A 21,211-nucleotide genomic window follows, 5' to 3' on the forward strand; every position below is an offset into this window, starting at 1 on the left:
AATCTATAAAGCATTAGTGAATGGTTTCTTAACCAGTGATACAGCCATTATTTTTTTTTTTACAACTTATAAACCCTTTATAAATAGTGCTTTATCAGGAAGTGGTACCCAGTCTTTTGATGAGGACCGTGTGATAATGTCAAAAGTCCCAGAACGAGCGAATAAGTAGACCTTGAGCTGAGACTGCTGGCTCCTTAATAAAACCCCCTCCTGTATAGACTGGGCAAATGACTATTAGCTGTTGTTGACTGTGAAGGAATGACTCTGTAATGTGGTGTAATATAGGTACATGAGGACAGAGGTGTGACATGGGTGGTCACATTACTGCAGTGTGTGTGTGTGTGTGTGTGTGTGAGAGAGAGAGAGAGAGAGAGACGTTCCAGTCAGTCAGTCAACCAGTCAGAGCGCGCGCGCGCGTGTCACACTGTGTGTGAGTGTGTGTTCAGGGTATGTTTGTGTGTGTGTGTGTGTGTGTGTGTGTGTGTGTGTGTGTGTGTGTGTGTGTGTGTGTGTGTGTGCGCCTGTGCCTGTGTGTGTGTGTGTGTGTGTGTGTGTGTGTGTGTGTGTGTGTGTGTGTGTGTGTGTGTGTGCGCGCGCGCCCTGCCTGCCTGCCTGCCTGCCTGCCAGAGAGGGGAGTCGAGAGCTCTGCTGGGAACTACATGGTGCTCAATTTTTCAAGATGTCGTCGCTGGAACAGAGGCTGTCGCGAATCGAGGAGAAACTAAAGCAGGAAAATGAAGAAGCTCGCCGGAGAATCGACCTCAGCATCGACATGAGTCCGCAGCGATCACGCCCGAGGCCGAGTGAGTGTCCACCGGGGAGGACCGGGGAGGACCGGGGAGTCGGTAACGGCCAGAATAGCTGGAGGAAAGATCGGAGAGGCGGAGGGAGGGAGGGAGGGGAGGAGTGGGGGTGTTAATGCTGCTCCTAGCTACTACATGCTAACAGGCTAGCTACATAAACAAACACCGACTCGGCTTGGTCGGTAGATTTTTGTGTCAAATCACTTACTTAACTAGTGGGGTACTTTCTGTAGTGAGTAAAACACAATTTAAAAAGCCTGAAGCGCTGTCATTAATTATCTCGCTGGCAGTCATGTCCCGAAATCTGTTTTGATTCTGTCCTGTCAAACATGCTAGGCTAACGGGCTAGCATTCTGAGTGATAGTCGGTGGCAGGCCCAGCGTCAATCTGAAAATTAGATGTAGTTTCCAGACTGCTTATGGAAATTTTAGAGATGTGCCATTTCGCCTAAGCACTTGTGTAGTTCCATACAATTGTTCAACAGTGTATTTGCTCATGACTGTTGCGTCAAAGTCAATTTCCCTGCCATTTTTGACCCTTGACGAATCAGACGCTAATTTGTGCCCGCTATCACATCTAACGTTAGCTAACGTTATAGATACGTGAACTACTGACGGCTGTGGTGTTACGTTGTAAACACGGTTTCTGCTTTAAACGGAGTGGTAAAATGCCAACCAGCTGCAGACCCACTGAATAAAATCCCTTCACAGTTTTCAGTGAATATGAAGTCGGTGTTGTAAGAAGTAGTGAAGCAGTAACGCTGGGCCCTTGAGCCGTCTCAGAGGAGAAAACTCGACCAAACAGCCCGGTTAGTTCGTCAGGGGCAGGGTGCATGTCACACCGAGACAAACGCTGCGATGGAGACAGAAACATCATTATTAGCTTACCAATGTATAGTACTTTTAAAGCCAAGAGCAACAATATAAGAAAGCCAGTTCACTCACTGATGTACACAGAACATTCTTTCCTACAGCTCATCACTTCTTGTCCAGTCATATGCAGTTTGAGAGACGTTGCCCACAAATCTGCTTCATTTTCTCCTTTTCTGCTCTTAAAAAAGAAGTATTGTGAGGTTACATTAGCCATCTGTAAGAATGAAAGTGGGAAAAGTGTGAATGAGTTAAATGGAAGGCTGGTGTTATTCTGTGTTTCTCATATAGTCAACAATCACCATGAAAAGACCAACGCCAGCAATGAATTGAGCCTGCTAACAAGTATTGTCAGTGTATCATAGGCCTGGTATAGCTTTTTCTATCTGTTTCCTTGACCAAAAACTAGGGATGCGCCGATCCAATATGTCAGATCAGTATCAGCGCCAATACTGACCTTATTAAGTAGATCCAGTGACAGCCATGTCACAACCAATCCACAATGAATACAGTTTCTCTGTCAACGTCTTACTAAAAGTCCATGTTTTTCATCATCAGTTACCTTCATTCAGTCACCACGCGCCATTGACTCAATTTTGAGCGCACCAGCAGTCCCTCCCCTAACTTCATCTCACGGAAAGGGATCTCAGTGAGTTGCAAGCAGTAAGTAATGCAAATTTTAAATGTGGGAAAAAAAGAACTCTGGTATTTGCATTGTTACTCTGTTGGAATGGTGCATCCCTATTAAAAACAGACCAAGGAGCCACACCGCTGCACTGGCTGACTAGTGCCTTCATTGGCACGAACATGGACACTGTTGCTTATGTTGAGTTGACATACACCATAAATACTGGCGTAAATACTCACTAGAGCACCAAATATCTATTAATCTGCAGTTGAAAATAGTCCCCAAGAAATATTTACTCCTGTTTGAGTAACGTTTTTTTGTTTTTTTTTAATAAAACGATATATTTCTGACCCATTTTTAAAGATTTATGGCTTCAGTAGGAACCAGTGGGTTTGGGGCTGAGTGCCACAGACGGTAGGAAAGTCGGAAAGTACTGAAAGTCGGAAAGTACTGAAAGACACACTGGTGCATCGTTGATTTTGGTCTTTTCATAGGATTTGCAGACAATATGAAAAAGAGAGTAAGATCAGAATTACACTCAACACACCGCTCAGGCTTGTGTGTTTTGTTGTATGTGTGAAGAGTAAACAAGGAGTTATGGAAGTCAGAAAGTCTGGGTTTTTGTTTTCGTTTTGTTTTTTGAAATGATGGAGCGTGTATGTGTGTATGCACATATGTGTGATTGTCACAGCAGTACAGTGCAGTAATGTGCGTGTGTGTGTATATTTTCTTTCCTCTGTCTAGTCATCGTGATCCAGCTCAGTCCTGCTCCAGCCCCTTCCCAGCGTGCAGGTATCATTCAATCCATCGCTCACTCCTGCCACTGCACCTCTCTTCTCCTCCCCATCACCTGTGTCCCCCATTTCACCTCCCATCCCCTCCTCCCTCATCTTCTCTTTCTGATTTTTTTTTTTTTTTTTTTTTTTTTTTTTTTTAATTTATACCACCGTTTAACCTTTTCAGAAAGTGGTATTGCCTTCTAAAAACACCGGCAGTTCTTTGCATTCTCACCAATGTAATTTCCTTTGTTTTTGCTCCAGTAGAGCCTAATGGGCTCTCAATTCTACTACTCTAGGGTTAGGGTTAGGGTTAGGGTTAGGGTTAGCACTTTTATGCACATTTATTACATTTATTACACTGCTTTTACAAGAGGCTGTAAAAGTCAGTTTACTCTCTCCAAAAAATATAGGTGCATACTGAGTGTTAGCCAGACCAACTAGACAGTCTTTTAGTAACATATAAGATGCTCTAACTTTTATTCACACCAGCTGACTAAGAGTAGTTTGTTTTCATAGGCACTTTGGATTATAACCACAACTTTTAAGCATGTTGACTTTGTATTTTTAAACCAGCTCCCTGCATACACACATACCTTCTTGCTCACTCGCACACTTAATTTCTTACGCTCTAACTCGCCCAGTGCCTGATAATTTTACGACTGAATAAGAATCTCCACTGAGGGGTAAAAGTTTAATCCATGTTTGTGAAACAGTCCTTGACCAGTGCCGAAATTTTAGCCCAGTGGTTATTTACACCACCTCTCAAATCACATCCTCTCTCCATCTTTCCATCCCTACTCCTCTCTCTGACTGTGTGTGTCTGTGCCAGTGGCAGGGCAGTGTTGGTGTGTGTTGATGCTCACAGTGTATGTGTGAGGACGTGTCAGATGATTAACCTTCGTTTTGCTGGAGGCAGAGAATCACGGTGCATGTGGCTTTTCTGCACGGCACGATGTTTTGGGTTGTGTTTTGTTTGACACAGTCTCTAATCCAGCATCCCCACTGGTCCGTCTGCAGGAGTGCTGTGAACACTCTGGCTTCTCTTTCTCTCTCTGTTTTCTCTGTGTGGCAACTGAAGACTTGCCTTCCTGTCCAAGTCTGACTGACTGACTGTCTGTCTTCCAGCTTAGTCTGTGCTATGCAGTTTTGGCTGAATTTCTCCTCCCTTTCCCTCTCTCACATCGGACTGTTTGATGTTGTTTGTCTGTTATTCATCTTCTGGCATCCCCTCCCTCCCTCCTCCTTCCTTTTGCAGCGGCACTGTGCGAGCAGGAGGCGGTGCAGCAGTGCCTGCGAGTATCTGTGTGTTTATGTGTCTCCCCCTCTCCTCGCTCTGTCTGCCCGTCTATCCTCCCATCCGTCCATCTGGAGCCAGCAGAACTATGGAGATGCGATCTGTGCCAAAGACTGGCCTAGTCTTCCCTCCTCTCAGAACTAACCCCTCCTCTCCCTCACTAACTGATTCTCAATTCACAGGCTGATCCATCCACAGGTTACTCATGGATACAAACACCTGCTTGCACTCTCAGAGGAGTTGCCAGCCTGCTACTACAAAAATAATAATAAAATAATAATTATGATAATAACAGTTGCGTGATCATGGTCATCGAAATGTTTTTCAAACTGATTTTGAACTAAAAAAGTTGCTGTTGTGACATTGCTAAAAATTAGGGAGTTAAACTCTTAGTAATCAGGGGTCCAAAGCCTTATTTAGTGTTCATAGAAGGTCATCATAGCTGCTGACTTTCTGTCCGAGCATTTGGTTGCATGAATGGTCTGTGCTAATACTACTTTGTGTTATTCTCTTGAAATTCTTTAACATTTCCAGTTGAAAATGATTCGGTGCTTGCGCACACATCTGATATTACAAGGCCAGCAGAGGTTTATCATGACTTTTCACGCATGATTTACACCTGTGTTTATATGGAGCAAGAAGCATGTTGCATCTTCTGTGTGGATTTTGGATTTCAGTGCCAGTCAGTTGTGAACTGTCAATTTGGCATCCAGGGTTATAAAGTCATTAATGTGTATCAGTAAGGCTGTGTGGCTTTGTGTGAATAATATTGGCTTTGAGGGCAAACTGAAGTTTATTATAACTTAGGTTTTATTTTCATTGCTCCGGCCATCACTTTTATTCGTTATGATAACATTGCACTCACCAAAATGATCACTGAGATCTGGGGACATGGTGACGTCTCTACAAAGATGTCCAGTGGTGCAGCAAAGACGAGCAGTTACAGGCTATAGAAAAAGACACTCAGGTTTGCCCAACTTATTTGGTAGAGAAAACAAAAGTGAACAGTAAAATTATTATCCAAACCTTCCATCGAAACATTTTACAAATTGACTTCTTGGTTCAACTCTGACCCACCGAACTTGCCATAGTTGTGTTCACTCACAGTTTTTCTTGTACAATGAAGGATTATTATCATAATGTCTGAGCACACATTTTGTTTTACCTCCAAATAATCTGTTAGCTTGTTTACATCCTGTATGATCGACTGCTCATATTTGTTTCCCTGATGGTCATATGTTTAGTAATGCTGCTGTGTCCTGAGATCCCAGCAGTCACTTCAGTGACTACATAAAAAAACAATGGCTGGAGCTGGTAAATTAAAACCCAAGTTTTAATAAACTGTAGTTTTCCTTTAAAAACAACCTGTAGACGTCCAGATTCCTAAACTGTACCTCCCGAGCTGTGGGCTAACCCTGTGCTGTCTTTCTCTGCCTGAGAATGGTGTTGCTTTTGCTCTCAGATAACTGTCCTGTTTGTTTTAACATTGGGTCAGGACATCAGCGAAACAAAAACAAAGCTGTAACTTTGAGTGGAAAAAACAACAAGTTCATATGGTGGTTAAATACTATGCAGGACCTAGATAACTATGCCGCAGTGAAAGAACTCTTTGACCTCGTCAAGGCCAGTTTCTCTTGTGCTCTTGGAGTCTCATGGGAAATAATTTTCAGTCGCTACATCACAGGGTATAATAGATTGCATTCTTTTCTCTCCAGACACTTATTTTGTGAAACAATGTGAAGCCCAGATTTGAGGAACAAAGTGCATAGTCGAAGAAAACACAGAAATTTGTTAAAAAGAAAGCTAATAAATCACAAATAATAATACGTTATCACCTCATCTATTTGTGCACAACAGCTTGAAATCACTAAAATAATCGAGTCAGTGAATGCATGAATGAACATAGCTATCTTACAACCTCTAGCATGTTGGCCTCTGGTGTAAAACACACCTTTCTGCCCTGTAGTCTCCTGTCTGTGTCTAATGTGTTATGTCGCCCCCCCCCCCCAACCCAGCGCTCCAGCTGCCACTGGCCAACGATGGAGGCAGCCGTTCATCGTCTTCAGAGAGCTCACCTCAGCACCACCCCTACCCCAGCCGCCCGCGACACATGCTCACCCTGCCCACACCTCCATACGGCCTTCAGAAGAGTCTAGAGAAGTATGTCAACTTTTAGACACACGCTGATGTTGATGTTAGCAGTAATTAACAAGAAAATGTATTTACATTAATGTATGAACAGCCCAAAGGATCTTCTTTGTTGTTGGAAACCAGAATTACAGCATAGAACTGAATGACTTACTGCTATTTTCAGATGGTGGTAAAAGATTGCTGTGGTGGTTTTAAATAAAAAAAAAAATTCAATATATCTTTAATTTTGAATAAATAACGTTTCTGGGGACAGCATTAAGTGCTTTTTATTAACAAGTATTTTACACTTGGCAGTAAAGGCCACTATGGCCTCATAACTTTGAATCTGAACTCTGGTTTGAAAATGAAACAAACAAGCGAAGATAGCCACAAAGGAAGAGAGAGTGCAACATGGATGTAAGTATGGAGACAAAATAGTCCCAGTGACTGATGTTTTTTTTATATATATATATATATATATATACACACACACACACACACACACACACACACACACACACACACACACAAAATTGTCATATGAGCACACACATCCTCACAGCACAGCAACACATAAACAGTGAAGACTGAGCAGTATGAAGGATCATTTAAGGCAGAGCAGGTTAGGTTGCATTTAATGGATCTATGTGCAGAAAGTGTGGGTGAAAGAGATGTATAGAAACACAGCATCGTTTATGAGTCAGAAGTCTCTCTCTGACACTCTCACCCTCTCTCTCATATCTCGCTATGGATGTCTCACACTGAAACATACTTTACGTGGCATTTGCACTCCCTGACATTGTGCGTTCTTGTGTGTTTTGTCCCCACAGTGCAGAGATCGACCAGAAATTGCAAGAGATCATGAAACAGACGGGTTATCTGAAGATCGACGGTCAGGTGAGATGTCCACACAGAGACACATGTTGACTCTCTCTTGTCTGGCATTGCTAATCCCCTACATGTCATGAAATTCATAACTGAAGACCAGGATGAGATTTCATACAGCTGTTGATATTCTTTATTTTCCTTATTGTCAACAAATCCTATGAAAGGACTAAAACCAACAATAAACTCATCCCTGAAGTAGTTTGTTTCTCTCTGTCATAGAGCTCCATTGTTGTCCAAAAATGATTTTAAAATCACATCATGTATGAGCTTCACCTTTGCACTGGCTGACTTGTTTCTTCATTATGATGAAAATGGGCACTGTAGTTTATTTTGAGTGAATCCCACATACACCATCCTGCTGCTGTAAATACTCAATATATTTGTGTTATTCCATGGCTGAAAATAGACCCCAACACATTCACTATTTACTGCTGTTTGAGTAATGTTTAGTACAAACTACAGTTCCCAGTTGCTTTAGGCAATTACTGTGGCTTTAAAAAAAAACAAAAAACCTAAATACTTATGACTTGTTTTTGAAGTTTTACATCTTCAGTAGGAACCAGTGACCTTGGGGCTGAGTGCTACAGACAGATTAGGAAAATAGGAAAGTATTGGGAGACCGACTAACACAATATTGGTTTTGGTCTTTTCAAGGGAGTTGTCCTGTAGTTCCTCTAATTCAAGACAGTTTTTCTTCTTCAGGTAATATTAAAAGCAACCTTTACCTTGACAATAAGTAAATATAGTAAAAACCAGACTTATCTCCCTAATACAGTCTCAGTGGTTCATACGAATTAAACTTGTTTTAACACTAAAAGAGTTTTTTTAACATTTTTTTGGTCTCCTAGTATTCTGATAGAGAAGGGTCAGTGTTTTCACCACAAGGAAAAAGCAGGTAGGGGATAGTGTAGTGAGCACAAAGAGCATTGTTAAACTAGGCCAAGGTTGAAACGCTATTATAGCAAACATCCACACCACTGAATTGTCCCTGAGCAGAGCACAGAATCTAAATCAGAGATTATTTTTTTGACAATAAACAGAACATTATGAAAACCATCAAAAACCATGAAATGTGTGCTGTTTTTGTCTACCAAGATAAAATTGAGTAGATTGACTGTGTGCCTCATTTAGTCCACCCCACCCTCACTTTCAGCCTTCAGGTCCAAATTCATAGTCAGAGCCAGTCAGGGTTTGAAGAAGCTTGAGAAAATGATGTGACTCATCACTGCACTCTGAATTGTTTTTACTTCCTCTCATTAGCCCTGAGGGGGATGCTGCATCATGCACTCCATGAGTTGTCACTCACAGCATCTCAATCACCAATGATTTTATTTGAATAAAGCAGGGAAATTATCCATTTTCCCACTGTGTGCTGGTCTTCTCAGTCATGGCCCATGGGGGAGCAGCTTAATGACACATCAAACCATTTGTTACTACATGGCCCGGAGAGGTTTACTGTTGCCTTACGATGCAAAAAGACAGAATTTGCCCCTCTCCTTGTTTTTCAGCTTGAAGAGGTTGCACAGAAATAACATTCAGTTGACAGTGTTACCAGTAAAAATATCTTGAGCAGGATCTAAAATCTTGTTTTGTCATGTGTGTGCTTCCTTGTGCGTCCGCAGCGGTATCCAGCGGAGGTGACAGACCTAATCAGTGAGGGGGAGATAGGCAGCGGGACCTGTGGACAGGTCTTCAAAGTACGATTCAAGAAGACGGGCCATGTCATCGCTGTCAAAGTAAGACCCTCCTGCACTCGCCTGTTTTCATTGTTCACACAACCAGCTTTATCCCGTCACATATTACCCCATTGTACACCTGATCCAGTTGCACACATAGATAGCAAAACAAATTTTTCATGTTTGTGGTAATTGAGACAGAGAGAGAGGGAGGAAGATGGCCAGAACTTCCTCCTTTTTAATGCAGCTGAATTCATGATATAGTTGTACTCATTTACATATTTTCTATGTTGTCAGACAACTGAATGAGTACGAAAGCTGATGACGGCTCATAAATACTATGTTGACCAGAAAATATTATCAAGCTGCTTGAGCTTCAGATAAAATTATTATTTTATAATCATGAAATCATTTATGCTCTCCAGGAAATGTTTTCATGTCCCTTGGTTTAGATGTAATAAGATTAAAATGTTTTATTTCCCAGGCTATAAGTTTATTGTTTATTGTTTACAGGGTCCCCATGATCTCGATCTGATCCATAAATACACACAAATAAGAAAAGAAAAAAGAAAAGAAAATAATAAACTTGGGAATACAAAATTCATCAACAATTAAATTATTAATAACACAGTTAGTTTGAAATAGGACTGAATTGGTACATAACCCAGAAAGAGATAAGAAATCGACCTAAAAAGTGATGACAGTGCCTGTATACATCACTTGCAGTTTGAAGCTTAAATAGTTACGTATTTGATGGGGGTTGGTAACAGGTTTAATAGAGAGGAGCAGCATGCAGAGCTCCAAATCTTGAACAATAAGAGCATATTATGGCTAAGTTTTGTTTTGAAAGGTAGCCAGGATCATTTGGAATACCATAAGTCTCCTCTGTTTGCTGGTAATATCTGGTTGGCTTATTTTTCATTGGCACTTGCCAAAAGACAAGAAATTTTCAAACAAAATTTCCCTATGAGGACCATAAAGATACAATCTCTCAAACTCCAGTCAGCATGACCCAAACGCAGCTGGAGCGTGACGCTGACCCCGGCTTAGTCGCACTCTCTCATTTTCTGTTGTGCTTTAATTGTGACTAGTTTACCGACACAGTGGCAGTAATAACCACATATAACAACACTCCTATTTAAGAGCTGACTTAATTGTAGTCGTCCGGGCTGTTAAACAATTAGGCAGCCAGTCAGTTCAACGGAGGAGTCTTTGTTTTGTGATTTCCTAATTGCTTCCTATTTAACTTAATCACACAGCGTGGTGTGTGTTTCTTACATTCAAATGCTGGCAGGAATCTTAGTTTTCCTTTTGTGTGTGTTTGTCACCAGCAAATGCGCCGTACAGGAAACAAGGATGAGAACAAGAGGATTCTGATGGACCTGGATGTGGTGCTGAAAAGTCACGACTGCCCTTACATCATCCAGTGCTACGGCGCTATTGTTACCAACGTGGGTGACCCCAAAATACATTACTGTCTGTATTCTCAACAACAGAATAGTAGGACAGGAGTAATCAGAGTATTTTCACAGCTACAGTCAAACAAACTGCAGCTTCAGGTTTATTTTTATATATTTACTCAATGGGGCTGCTTTTACACTTATATCTCAGTAAAATCCCTTCCTGCAGTGGTAAAAGCTGGATGTGTGTCTGTGTGTGTTTTTATACATGTACAGACGGATGTATTCATTGCCATGGAGCTGATGGGAACGTGTGCGGAGAAGCTGAAGAAGAGAATCCAGGGCCCCATCCCAGAGCGAATCCTAGGAAAGATGACAGTAGCAGTAAGTGGAAGAAACACACAACAAGGATGGGGAAAGCGGAACACTGCTCACTCGATTGTTTTGTTCTTATTGTCTGGTCTTACTGTGTGTGTTTCTGCTCCAGATAGTGAAAGCGTTGCTCTACCTAAAAGAAAAACATGGTGTCATCCACCGGGACGTCAAACCCTCCAACATCCTCCTGGACGCTAAAGGTCAGATTAAACTGTGTGATTTCGGCATCAGTGGACGCCTCGTCGACTCCAAGGCCAAGACCCGCAGTGCCGGCTGTGCTGCCTACATGGCGGTGAGTGATAACCCACACACTCATTGTACACTCAAAACGCTACCACAAGCTCACTCACAAAGTCACTTCCTGTCAGTCATCTATAGACATGCAATCAGTCTTACATATTTGTGTTTGTGGCCGCACAAATATGTGTTCATATTTATAGTTTTCACACGATACACACACTGATTTCCGAAACAGTGTTGCCTGTTTTTTGTGATCCTGCAGCCTGAGAGAATAGACCCTCCAGACCCAACCAAACCCGACTATGACATCCGAGCAGACGTGTGGAGCCTCGGCATCTCTCTGGTAAATCTTCCATCATTTTATTACCATACAGTGGCATGAAAAAGTTTGGGCACCCCTGGTCAAAATTTCTGTTACTGTGAATAGTTAAGTGAGAAGAAGATGAACTGATCTCCAAAAGACATAAAGTTAAAAGTCAAACATTCTTTTCAACATTTTAAGCAAGATTAGTGTATTTTTTTTGTACAGTTTTGGAGTGAAAACAAAGGAAAGGAGCACCATACAAAAGTTTGAGCAACCCAAGAGATTTAAGCTCTCGGGTAACTTTTACCAGGGTCTCAGACCTCAATTAGCTTGTTAGGGGATTTGCTCATTCACAATCATCATTAGGAAAAGGCCAAGTGATGCAAATTTCAAAGCTTTATAAATACTCTGACTCCTCAAACCTTGTCCCAACAATCAGCAGCCATGTGCTCCTCTAAGCAGCTGCCTCAAAATAATTGATGCCTACAAAGGAGGAGAAGGCTAAAAGAAGATAGCAAAGCGTTTTCAGGCAGCTGATTCCTCAGTTCATAGTTAAGAAATGGCAGTTAACAGGAAGAGTGGAGGTCAAGTTGAGGTCTGAAAGATCAAGAAAACTTTCAGAGAGAACTGCTTGTAGGGTTGCTAGAAAGGCAAATCAAAACTCACATTTGACTGCAAAAGACCTTCAGCAAGATTTAGCAGACTCTAGAGTGGTGGTGATACTGTGCTGTGACATCTGCACAAATACGACCTTCGTGGAGGAGTCATCAGAAGAAAACCTGTCCTGTCTCCTCACCACAAAATTAAGCGTCAGAAGTTTGCCAAGGAACATCTAAACAAGCCTGATGTATTTTGGAAACAAGTTCTATGGACTGATGAAAATAGAACTTTATGGCCCCAATGAGCAAAGGTATGTTTGGAGAAAAAAGGGAGCAGAATTTCATGAAAAGAACACCTCTCCTATTCACAGTAACAGAAATTTTGACCAGAGGTGCCCAAACTTTTTCATGCCACTGTATGTAAAACGTGTCGGCCTAGGGTGCCATAATGGCTGGTCTGGGATTTCACAGGATTTGTGCAGGTCTTTTTTTGATGTGACTGTGATAAGGATATTTAATCGAGACACATTTTACGTAAAACCACGCTTTCATTTGACATTTTCAAATGTGTCAGAATGGAAGAAATACGGAAAAAATATCTCATTAAATCATTCATATTAAAACCCCTGTTGTACTGCACAACTATGATGCCTGAGGTGGTGGTTGAAATGTTATATTGAAAGATTGACATGGCTTAAAAAACTCTCGGAACAACTGTCCATCAGTATCACGTGGATATTTACATGATGAGAGAAAGGATCAACAGCTGAACACTTGTTGTATGTTATTTGTATATAGTCTCAAGCTTGTGGATGTACCCACAGTGTAAATAGACTCTCTCTCCTGGTCTCTGTCAGCTCAGTGTCAGCGTGGTCATTTGATGTTCTGACCTCAGCCAAGTGTTCAGGACCAGGGTTTTCTATTTGCTTGCTTTGCACGAACTGCTAGACCTGTTTAAAAGCCATTCTGACTGGGTGTTCGTTTGTTTTTTGTTTTTTATGTGACGCCATGGATTTTCTGTCTCTTCTGAATTTTCCACTGTAGCTTCATCCATTAATCTGCGGCTGTTTACAGAATCATGAGTGGTTACCTGATAATGTATAGCCAGACCGCAGACCTGGGATTACTAGCTTCTTAGAAGTTTGATTGGGAAAAGATTTAGTGCTGCAACTAACAATTATTTTCATTATCGATTAATCTGCCAATTACTTTCTTAATTAATCAATAGATCATTTTGGCATAAAATGTAAGAAAATAGTTAAAAGCCTGCAATAATTTCCCCCATACCAAGGTGACATCTCACAACTAAGAAAAGCATCAAATCCTCACGCTTCAGCAGCTGAATTTTTGCTTGAAAGACGACTTAAACCATCATTTGATTATCAAAAAAGTTTCCAAATAATTTTCTGGCAGTCAGCTAATTGATTAATCTGCTAATTGTTGCAGCTCTAAACAAATACTATGTGCACCAAAGACAATATGCAGATAAAAATGCTAAGAATTTAACAATGAATAATTAGTTTCTCTACTGTATTACCGTTATTAGATTTGGGTATAAAATGAGTCCATGGGCAGCAGCAGGGCCCCCCCCAAGAGATACATGACCCCACGCAAAGTCAATTATAAGTATATAGGAAGGGGTGCTGCTGAGTAGGAGTTGACAGGAACTTGAGTGTGAAAATTCACTATTGAACTTGGAAATATTAAGCACCTTTCCGACAAAATAGTTCCAGGAACTATAGGGCCTCAGGACCTAAACTAGGTCCTAAAATACCTGTGTTTCCTTTAATGGATGAAAAAACAATGGTTTGAGCATTAAAGTGAGTTACATTTTTTCCTCAAACTACTGACAAAACCTCCATACATCAAGTTGTAGACAACTATAAAGTAACACATTTTCTGTTAGTTATTTAAACAAACAAGCCAAGCATTCGTTGTCAGTGACGGTGGATGTTAATGGTTCCTCTTGTCCTGTAGGTGGAGCTGGCCACGGGACAGTTTCCGTACAAGAACTGCAAGACAGACTTTGAGGTTCTGACCAAAGTGCTGCAGGAAGATCCTCCTCTGCTGCCTCTCAGCATGGGCTTTTCCCTCGACTTCCAGTCCTTCGTCAAAGACTGGTGAGTTCAAATCTCACTCTAAAACTGATTTTTTTTTTTTTTTTAATTCATTTATTGCAGCTTCACTTCATGTGCATGTCTTTCCTCAGCCTCACAAAGGATCACAGAAAAAGGCCAAAATACCACCAGCTGCTGGTAAGTCACCAGTCGTAATGAGCAATTGCCAGAATAACAACAATAACCCAATGCTGAAATGTAACTAAACTGTCTCCATCTCTCTGTGTGCCTTTGTCCGTCTGCCTCAACCAGGAGCATAGTTTCATCCGGCGTTACGAGGTGCTGGAGGTGGACGTGGCCGGTTGGTTTCAGACGGTGATGGATCGCACAGAGTCGCCTCGCAGCAGCCAGTGTTACAGCCATCAGCACCAGCTCCACTCGCTCTTCAGTAGGTAGCCTATCCTAGCCAAGCCCGGCGTTAGCTTAGCCATACGCTAGTCTAGCCTAGCTTTAGCTTTGCCAAGCCCAGACTCAGTCTGTCCTAGTCTAGCCCAGCGTCAGCAGCTAAGCCTAGCGTTAGACCCAGCCCACCTGTCCATCTGTCCACCGGAGAACCTGAAGAGGAGAGGGAAGAGAAGGAGTCTTGATGGAGGACTCTGGATGGACAGATGGAGTGATGGACAGAGAGGTGGACTGATGGATGGATAAACGACACAGGTGGTTCTCTTTATGATTGCGTCAAATCTGGACAGGCAGACATGGGGAGGAGGGGGCAGAAAAGGGTTCACACTGTAGTTAGCTTCTTTCGTTCACACACTGCTACATCTCGTTACACTATCATATCCAGTCACATCGCAGTGTGTGTAACAGCCACATACACTTCAGTACAAACTGTGTGCATCTTGTATGTGTTTCTACATTTCCTCCACTTTTCATTAGTTTTTCACCTACATGTCTGTCTCCAGCATTGATCCAAGTAATTGGATTAGTCAACAGAGTAGTCACTACACACTGGAACAAAGCATCTGCTACATTAGCAATCATGAACCGCTCTTGTACATAAACGTTATGGAGGACACAGCAATGTCTGGTGCAATTATGATTCTTCAGGTGTGTCTACTATCACACATCTCAGGCTGTATCTATGTGTGTATGTGTTTGTGTTTGTGAGTGATCGTTTCTGTGTGTGCGAGCGTCTCTGTATAGATAAATATCAAGACACAGTCACTGGTTGTTTTTATAAGTGAAATTATATTTCCTAGTCATTTATTCACCTTCACACTACATCTCTAACACGCAAACAAGAACAAATTAATCTGTTGGCTCTTTTTAAACATATAAAAATAGTAAGTCTTTCTTATGAAATATGTTCAGGATATCCATCATTGTATTTAGCTGCTGCATAATTGGAAAAACTCAATGGAAAAGAATTATAAAAAAATTAGCGTTGCATTTTAATTTTGTAGAGAAGGAGTTGCTTCTGGTTTTATTTTTGTGTATTCAGAATGAGTTAGAAGAGCGTCAGAAGATACAGAGGGATACTAAGAAGAGAAAAGATGAGTCACAAAAGAGTAGTGTCTGACTCTTTCTAGAAGTTCGGGAGAAAAGAAGCAGAGAAAGTAGAAGGTGGGAGTCGTATGCTCGTTGGTGACCATCTTGAAGACTGAATAACTGTTACTAGTGTGAGAAATGAGAAAGAGGTTGGAGTTAAAAAAAAAAATGGGAGCAGAGTGCTTTTCATTGAGAAGGCTAAGAACAGGAGCTTATCTTGTACAAATGATATAAATGGAGTAGATCTTATTACCTGTGGAGCATTTCTTTACTTCACTCTGTCTACCTCTTACTCTGTGCCCACCTCTCCGGCTGCCTCTGCTGTTTAGTGTGATGTAGTGCTCCACAGTGTTTCCAGACCAAAGGCTGCGCGTAGGTTGTTGCTGGTGGAGGCCAAGAGATTTAGACCTGCTCCTGTGAAATTTCCGACATTAAGAAACCACACAGACATTTCTTGATAGAGCATGTTTTGGTGTTTTTAGAACCTAGAGCAGGGGTTTCAAATAACCGGCCCAGGGCCCGCCCCACGTTAGGAGTTAGAGGATTAATCCTAGAGGATTGTTAAAATGAAATTGTGTGTGTGTTTGTGTGTGTGTGTCACACCTGAACTGGTCACAGTGGTTAAAACTGCGATGTATAGATGTACTTTATGAGCACAGGTCCACAGAGACTGACTGACCAGAGTCTGACTGCGTCCCCTGTAAGAGGGCCACAGCCAAAGCTTGCTAGATGTGCAGAGTCAAACCTCCCACACCCCGTCACGCACCAAACCAAATCACTGCTAGACACAGAGACCTGAGGAGTGGCATCGAACGAGACAGGAAACTGTAAAGTGTCAAGAGTGTGAGCGAGAGAACCGGAAATGTTGTCAAGATGGCAGAAAAGATGAGTGGAAATGAAACGACAGGAAAAAGAGAGGAGGGGATGGAGTGAGGTGAGATGGAAGACAGGGGAGTATTAAGAAAGTGGGATGGGAAGTTAATGAAAAGTCAGAGACAAACTGGAGTTTGGTGACAGGAAGTTAAGAGTTTGAAAAAGGAGAGAGGAAACAGGGAAGGGAAACAGCAGCCCAAGTTTCACAGGACTGCCGATCTCTGAGGCTAGTTTGTTGTTGTAAAAAGCTTTCATGGTGTTACACCAACCTACCAATTATGATTTTAACGAGTGAGTTAGCGTCTTGTGTTTTTGATGTTGATGTTCTGTTCAAACTATGTTATTTATTACATTGCTACTGCTGCTACTTTTTATTGCTTTAGACGCTGCTGTCACGTCTTTTCCCCAAAGGACAAATATTTTATTCTTTTTCTTTTAAGCCAAATAAATGAAATAATGCAAAGTCTACACGTTTTACCAAATACTGAAGAGCAAGTGTGAAGAGGGCAAAAGCAAGTGAGAGGTGGCAAGATGGATTAGAAGAGAAAGTGCAGGGAGGTTGTCTTCACAAAAAGTACTAACTCACACATAATATACACACACACTTCACCTCAAATGTAGCTCTACGTGTAATGGAAGTAGTTACTCATTATATCCCATCGTCACACTACAGCTCTGTACAGTGTAGCTATGATTAGAGGGGATGTCTGTCTGTCCAGATGCCTTTTGTCACATCCATCCTTTACTCTGTCCATCCATCCCTCTGTCTGTCCACAGGCCGCCTGCAAGCTCGACAACCTTGACAGTTCACACCAAAGGTGTCCACGACTCAACAAAAATACGAGAGCGTTGTTGTTATTGTTATGACTATTGTTATTGACATTATAATTGATTACTCTCAGCTACGATATATATGAAATCTCTCTATAGCTAGTGGGAGAGGGTGTGTGGGGGAGGTGGGCGGCACTGTAGTATAGCAGTGCCATGTCTGTGTCATATACTGTACAGGGGGAGACTGGTGCACTCATACACGACAAGGGCCAAGCAATAAAACCAGCTGGCTCATCTTTCTGCTCAGTGAATCAATCTCACCACCGGCCTGTGTCAGGAAGAAAGTTCAGCTCAGTCTGGCCTTCGTTAGGCTACCCGGCTTCACTGAGCCTCTGAACGTGATCCATCCTGGAAAACCGGTGTCACGCAACTGGTTATCAACTGGCTCTTTTGACTCTGGGTTTACTAACCCAGCCTAATCCAGAAAGAGGCAGAGTGCTTGATTACAAGCTAATCGAATGTTATAGAAGCAGCAAAAAGTGCTATATCATATTATCACACAACTACAATAGAATAAGTAAGGCTAAAAAATAAGTTGATAATAATTATATAGGTCTTTTTAGAGGGTTACTGCAGCAACTTACTATTGCACGTCCATAAATTTGGGGGAGACAGATATTTTAAAAATTCACAATTCAAGCATTAGCGGCAGCGATATCCTGACTTTCAGCCTCTAGTAAGGGTCACGCTCCAAAAAATCCTACATTTCCCATAAATATAACCCTGATTATCATCAGGGCTATTTTCTCAAATTTAGAAAAGCTCCCTCCAGCACCACAGAAGACATAATACGACAGTTTTCACTGGCAGAGGAGTACTTGTATTGCCAAGTTAACTGAACTATATTTGTAAAAAAAATGGTGGAATTGTGAGTGTTAAAGTTACCTACACTGTCAGGCGTATCTTAGGGACTGTTAATTTGCAGCTATAATGACCATTTTATAGGCTGTTAGTGTGGTACAGTACTCTTGTGTTGTCCCGTTTGAATCCCAAAGTAGACACAGGGTTGTGTAAAAGAAAAAAAAAACTTCTATCAGTGAAATAATTATCATGGGAATCAAAGTAACTCCACTCTTTTGCTTATTACTTGTTATTTGACTGTAAACTCACTGCTTATGGCCAATGTCAGAGTGATGACTCCTCAGAATCAGAGATTTGATTGGTCAGTGAGCAGGTTTTGATCTGATCCTCTGAGGTTAACCTGCTCTGGTAGCTCTCTAGATTGCTATGGTGATCTACCCGGGTTAAAAGTCAAGAAGTCCAAAGATAACGCATGTCGCTTCATGATACAGGCCCTTGAGCAGATGAGACTGAGAGTTGGCACAACTCCGTTAGCTCAGCCTTTGTCAGGTTTCATTCTCGAGACCAGGATGTGACCTGGACCTGATTTAAAGCCACGGTTTACCTTCAGCAATGAACAGGGTTATCCTGCTCTTGTAAACTCTCCAAATAACAGGATTCAGGGCTAATCATGACCTGACTGCTCAGCCTCCCTGCTCAAACTGTTGTATATAAACCTGGATCTGGTGCTTAGCGTCCTTCAGCTGTGCTGCACTGCCAGCACGGCCTGAAGTGTATCATTGGTGCAGTTCAAAAATACTCACTCTAGGAGATGGTGCGACCCACTCTCACTACAGCGTTCACTGTTCAAACTCTGTGTCTGCGTCTCGGCTAATTTGTGTCCAGACACAAAGCTGGACCCAGTCTCCCACTGTCGAGGTTCTCTGTCATTAAGCTGATGGTGTATTTTACAAACGCACGTGTGCGCACACTCGCTCCACCGTGCTGTTAGCGTGCATTTCCATCCACCTGACTGGGTGACGGTGCCACGCTATACCTCTGTGAAATCAATCAGTCAGGTCAGGCCAGGTGTGTGTGTGTGTGTGTGTGTGTGTGTGTGTGTGTGTGTGTGTGTGTGTGTGTGTGTGTGTGTGTGTGTGTGTGTGTGTGTGTGTGTGTGTGTTTGTGTGTGTGTGTGTGTGTGTGTACGTGTGTGTGTGCGCGTGCGTGCGTGTGTGTGTGTGTATGTGTGAGAAAAAGAGGAAATAAAATGTCTGATTACCAATCTACACCCACACACAGACTACATGTATAAAGTTATCCCATTCTACACAGCAATGCTGGCTACTGCCAATAGTGGCTTTGTGTATATATTAGCTTTCCTGGTGCCAGCAGTGTATAAAAACAGCCAGCTCATAGCGTGTACCTGCGCTGTGCCTCGGCCCGAGTGAGAGCATGCGTGTACGTGCACACACACACATATGTGAATACACGTGTGTGTGTGTGTGTGTGTGTGTGTGTGTGTGTGTGTGTCGTCACCCCATCTGTAAGTAAACCAAATATCATTTTCACTATGCAGTCTTTCAAACTATGTCAGCTCGCTTTGATGGGAAAAAAGCCTCCTGTACATACACAGATTTACAGATAAACTGGACTTAGCGACAGTGTGTTTTTCTTTTCGAGCGCGCGCCCCCCCCGCTAGTTCACAGAGAAAACAGAGAGATATGTTTTGACTGAGCTGACAAATATTTAAGGATTGTATTGGGGTAGGGGAGGGATGCGGGTTAGACTGGGGTTTGTAGTGTGGGAGAGATACAGATCAATGCTGTAAAGTATATCAATTGCATGTTATTGTCACCGCTGTAACTGCCATTGTTTGTATTTTGGATTTTTTTTGTTTGTTTGTTTTTTTTGTTTTTGTTTTTTTTCTTCCAAGACAACGGTCTGTTGGGGCGGGGATGCACAAAACTTTATCCTTATTTATGATTTTTACACATATAGTCTGTATTTTTGTTTTTACGAAAATGTTGAATTTATTGTGTTCTTAGGAAAAGACACACTTTTTTGCCTCTTTTTTTTTTTTTTTTTTTTTTAAGTTCTGTGTCAACTTTGCAATATATGTTTTCACTTTGGACCCGTAACTAGTTGTCTAGGAGGAGGAGGAGCTGCATCTTTATTGGCAGACAGTGTTTATAAGAAAAATATCCTGTTTCCCCTCAATCACATGCCGTGTGTCTTTCTTTTCAGTTAGCTGTGTGAGCAGGAGCGGAGAGTGTGTGTGATGTTTATTCGTCTACCAAAAGTCTTTATTGATGGTGATTATTATTATTATTATTAGCTTTTATTTTTGTCCATTGTTTTGTTTTTTATTATTATGATTACTATGATTACTGTTTTTTATTATAATTTTTGTTGTTGTTGTTGTTGTTGTTATTATTCAGGGCAAAGATGACACCAAATTGAACAAAGAAATAAATGGGTGATCCCAGACAGACAGTGCTGAGAGCGTCTTTTACTGGCGAGGTGGAGTTTTTTCTCACCGTTACGCTGTAGTGTCTGTCCACCTTATTTAATTCGCCACATAAAGATAACCTCTGAACTGAAAGTTTAATAGTATTTTTTTAATTATCATTATTATTATTATTATTATATATTGTTTTCCTTTGATCAGATATCATGATCGATTTATTTCTTGTTACCCCAGTTTGGGTCATAAATTGTGTGCTGTTATTTTACCCCCCGTCCCCTCTCTTTTCATCCCTGCCCACTGCTTTGGGGTTTTATTTTTTACTCTATTTTATTTTATGATTATTATTTTTTATTCTTTCTGGTTTGTCTGATGCTGTAGTATTGAGCTGATTGGTCTAATACCAGAGCTTTTATTGTTTTTTGTTTGTTTGTTTTTTTGTTTTTGTTTTTTTTCTTCCAAGACAACGGTCTGTTGGGGCGGGGATGCACAAAACTTTATCCTTATTTATGATTTTTACACATATAGTCTGTATTTTTGTTTTTACGAAAATGTTGAATTTATTGTGTTCTTAGGAAAAGACACACTTTTTTGCCTCTTTTTTTTTTTTTTTTTTTTTTAAGTTCTGTGTCAACTTTGCAATATATGTTTTCACTTTGGACCCGTA

At 41.5% G+C, this 21,211-nt stretch overlaps 1 protein-coding gene across 5 annotated transcripts; it reads left to right on the plus strand.

Annotated features, from left to right (window-relative positions):
* Window positions 1–652: 652 nt before the first annotated feature.
* On the plus strand, window positions 653–20,976 carry map2k7 (mitogen-activated protein kinase kinase 7). 5 transcript variants are annotated; one of them, XM_040146126.1, is made up of 14 exons: window positions 653–803; window positions 3,045–3,092; window positions 6,389–6,533; window positions 7,334–7,400; window positions 9,014–9,127; window positions 10,399–10,518; window positions 10,744–10,851; window positions 10,955–11,134; window positions 11,345–11,425; window positions 13,963–14,105; window positions 14,195–14,240; window positions 14,355–14,490; window positions 20,325–20,392; window positions 20,519–20,976. In XM_040146126.1, exons 1-13 carry the CDS (start codon window positions 680–682, stop codon window positions 20,357–20,359), a joined length of 1,347 nt encoding a protein of 448 aa, XP_040002060.1. In that variant the 5' UTR covers window positions 653–679; the 3' UTR covers window positions 20,360–20,392; window positions 20,519–20,976. The 5 variants fall into 5 exon arrangements, with proteins under 5 accessions (XP_040002060.1, XP_040002059.1, XP_040002061.1 ...); XM_040146129.1 differs by adding an exon at window positions 2,231–2,335 and having other exon boundaries at window positions 695–803; window positions 20,325–20,976; XM_040146125.1 differs by having other exon boundaries at window positions 20,325–20,976.
* Window positions 20,977–21,211: the final 235 nt, after the last annotated feature.

Source organism: Xiphias gladius, chromosome 15 (assembly GCF_016859285.1).
Source record: "Xiphias gladius isolate SHS-SW01 ecotype Sanya breed wild chromosome 15, ASM1685928v1, whole genome shotgun sequence".
NCBI classification, from domain to species: Eukaryota; Metazoa; Chordata; class Actinopteri; order Istiophoriformes; family Xiphiidae; genus Xiphias; species Xiphias gladius.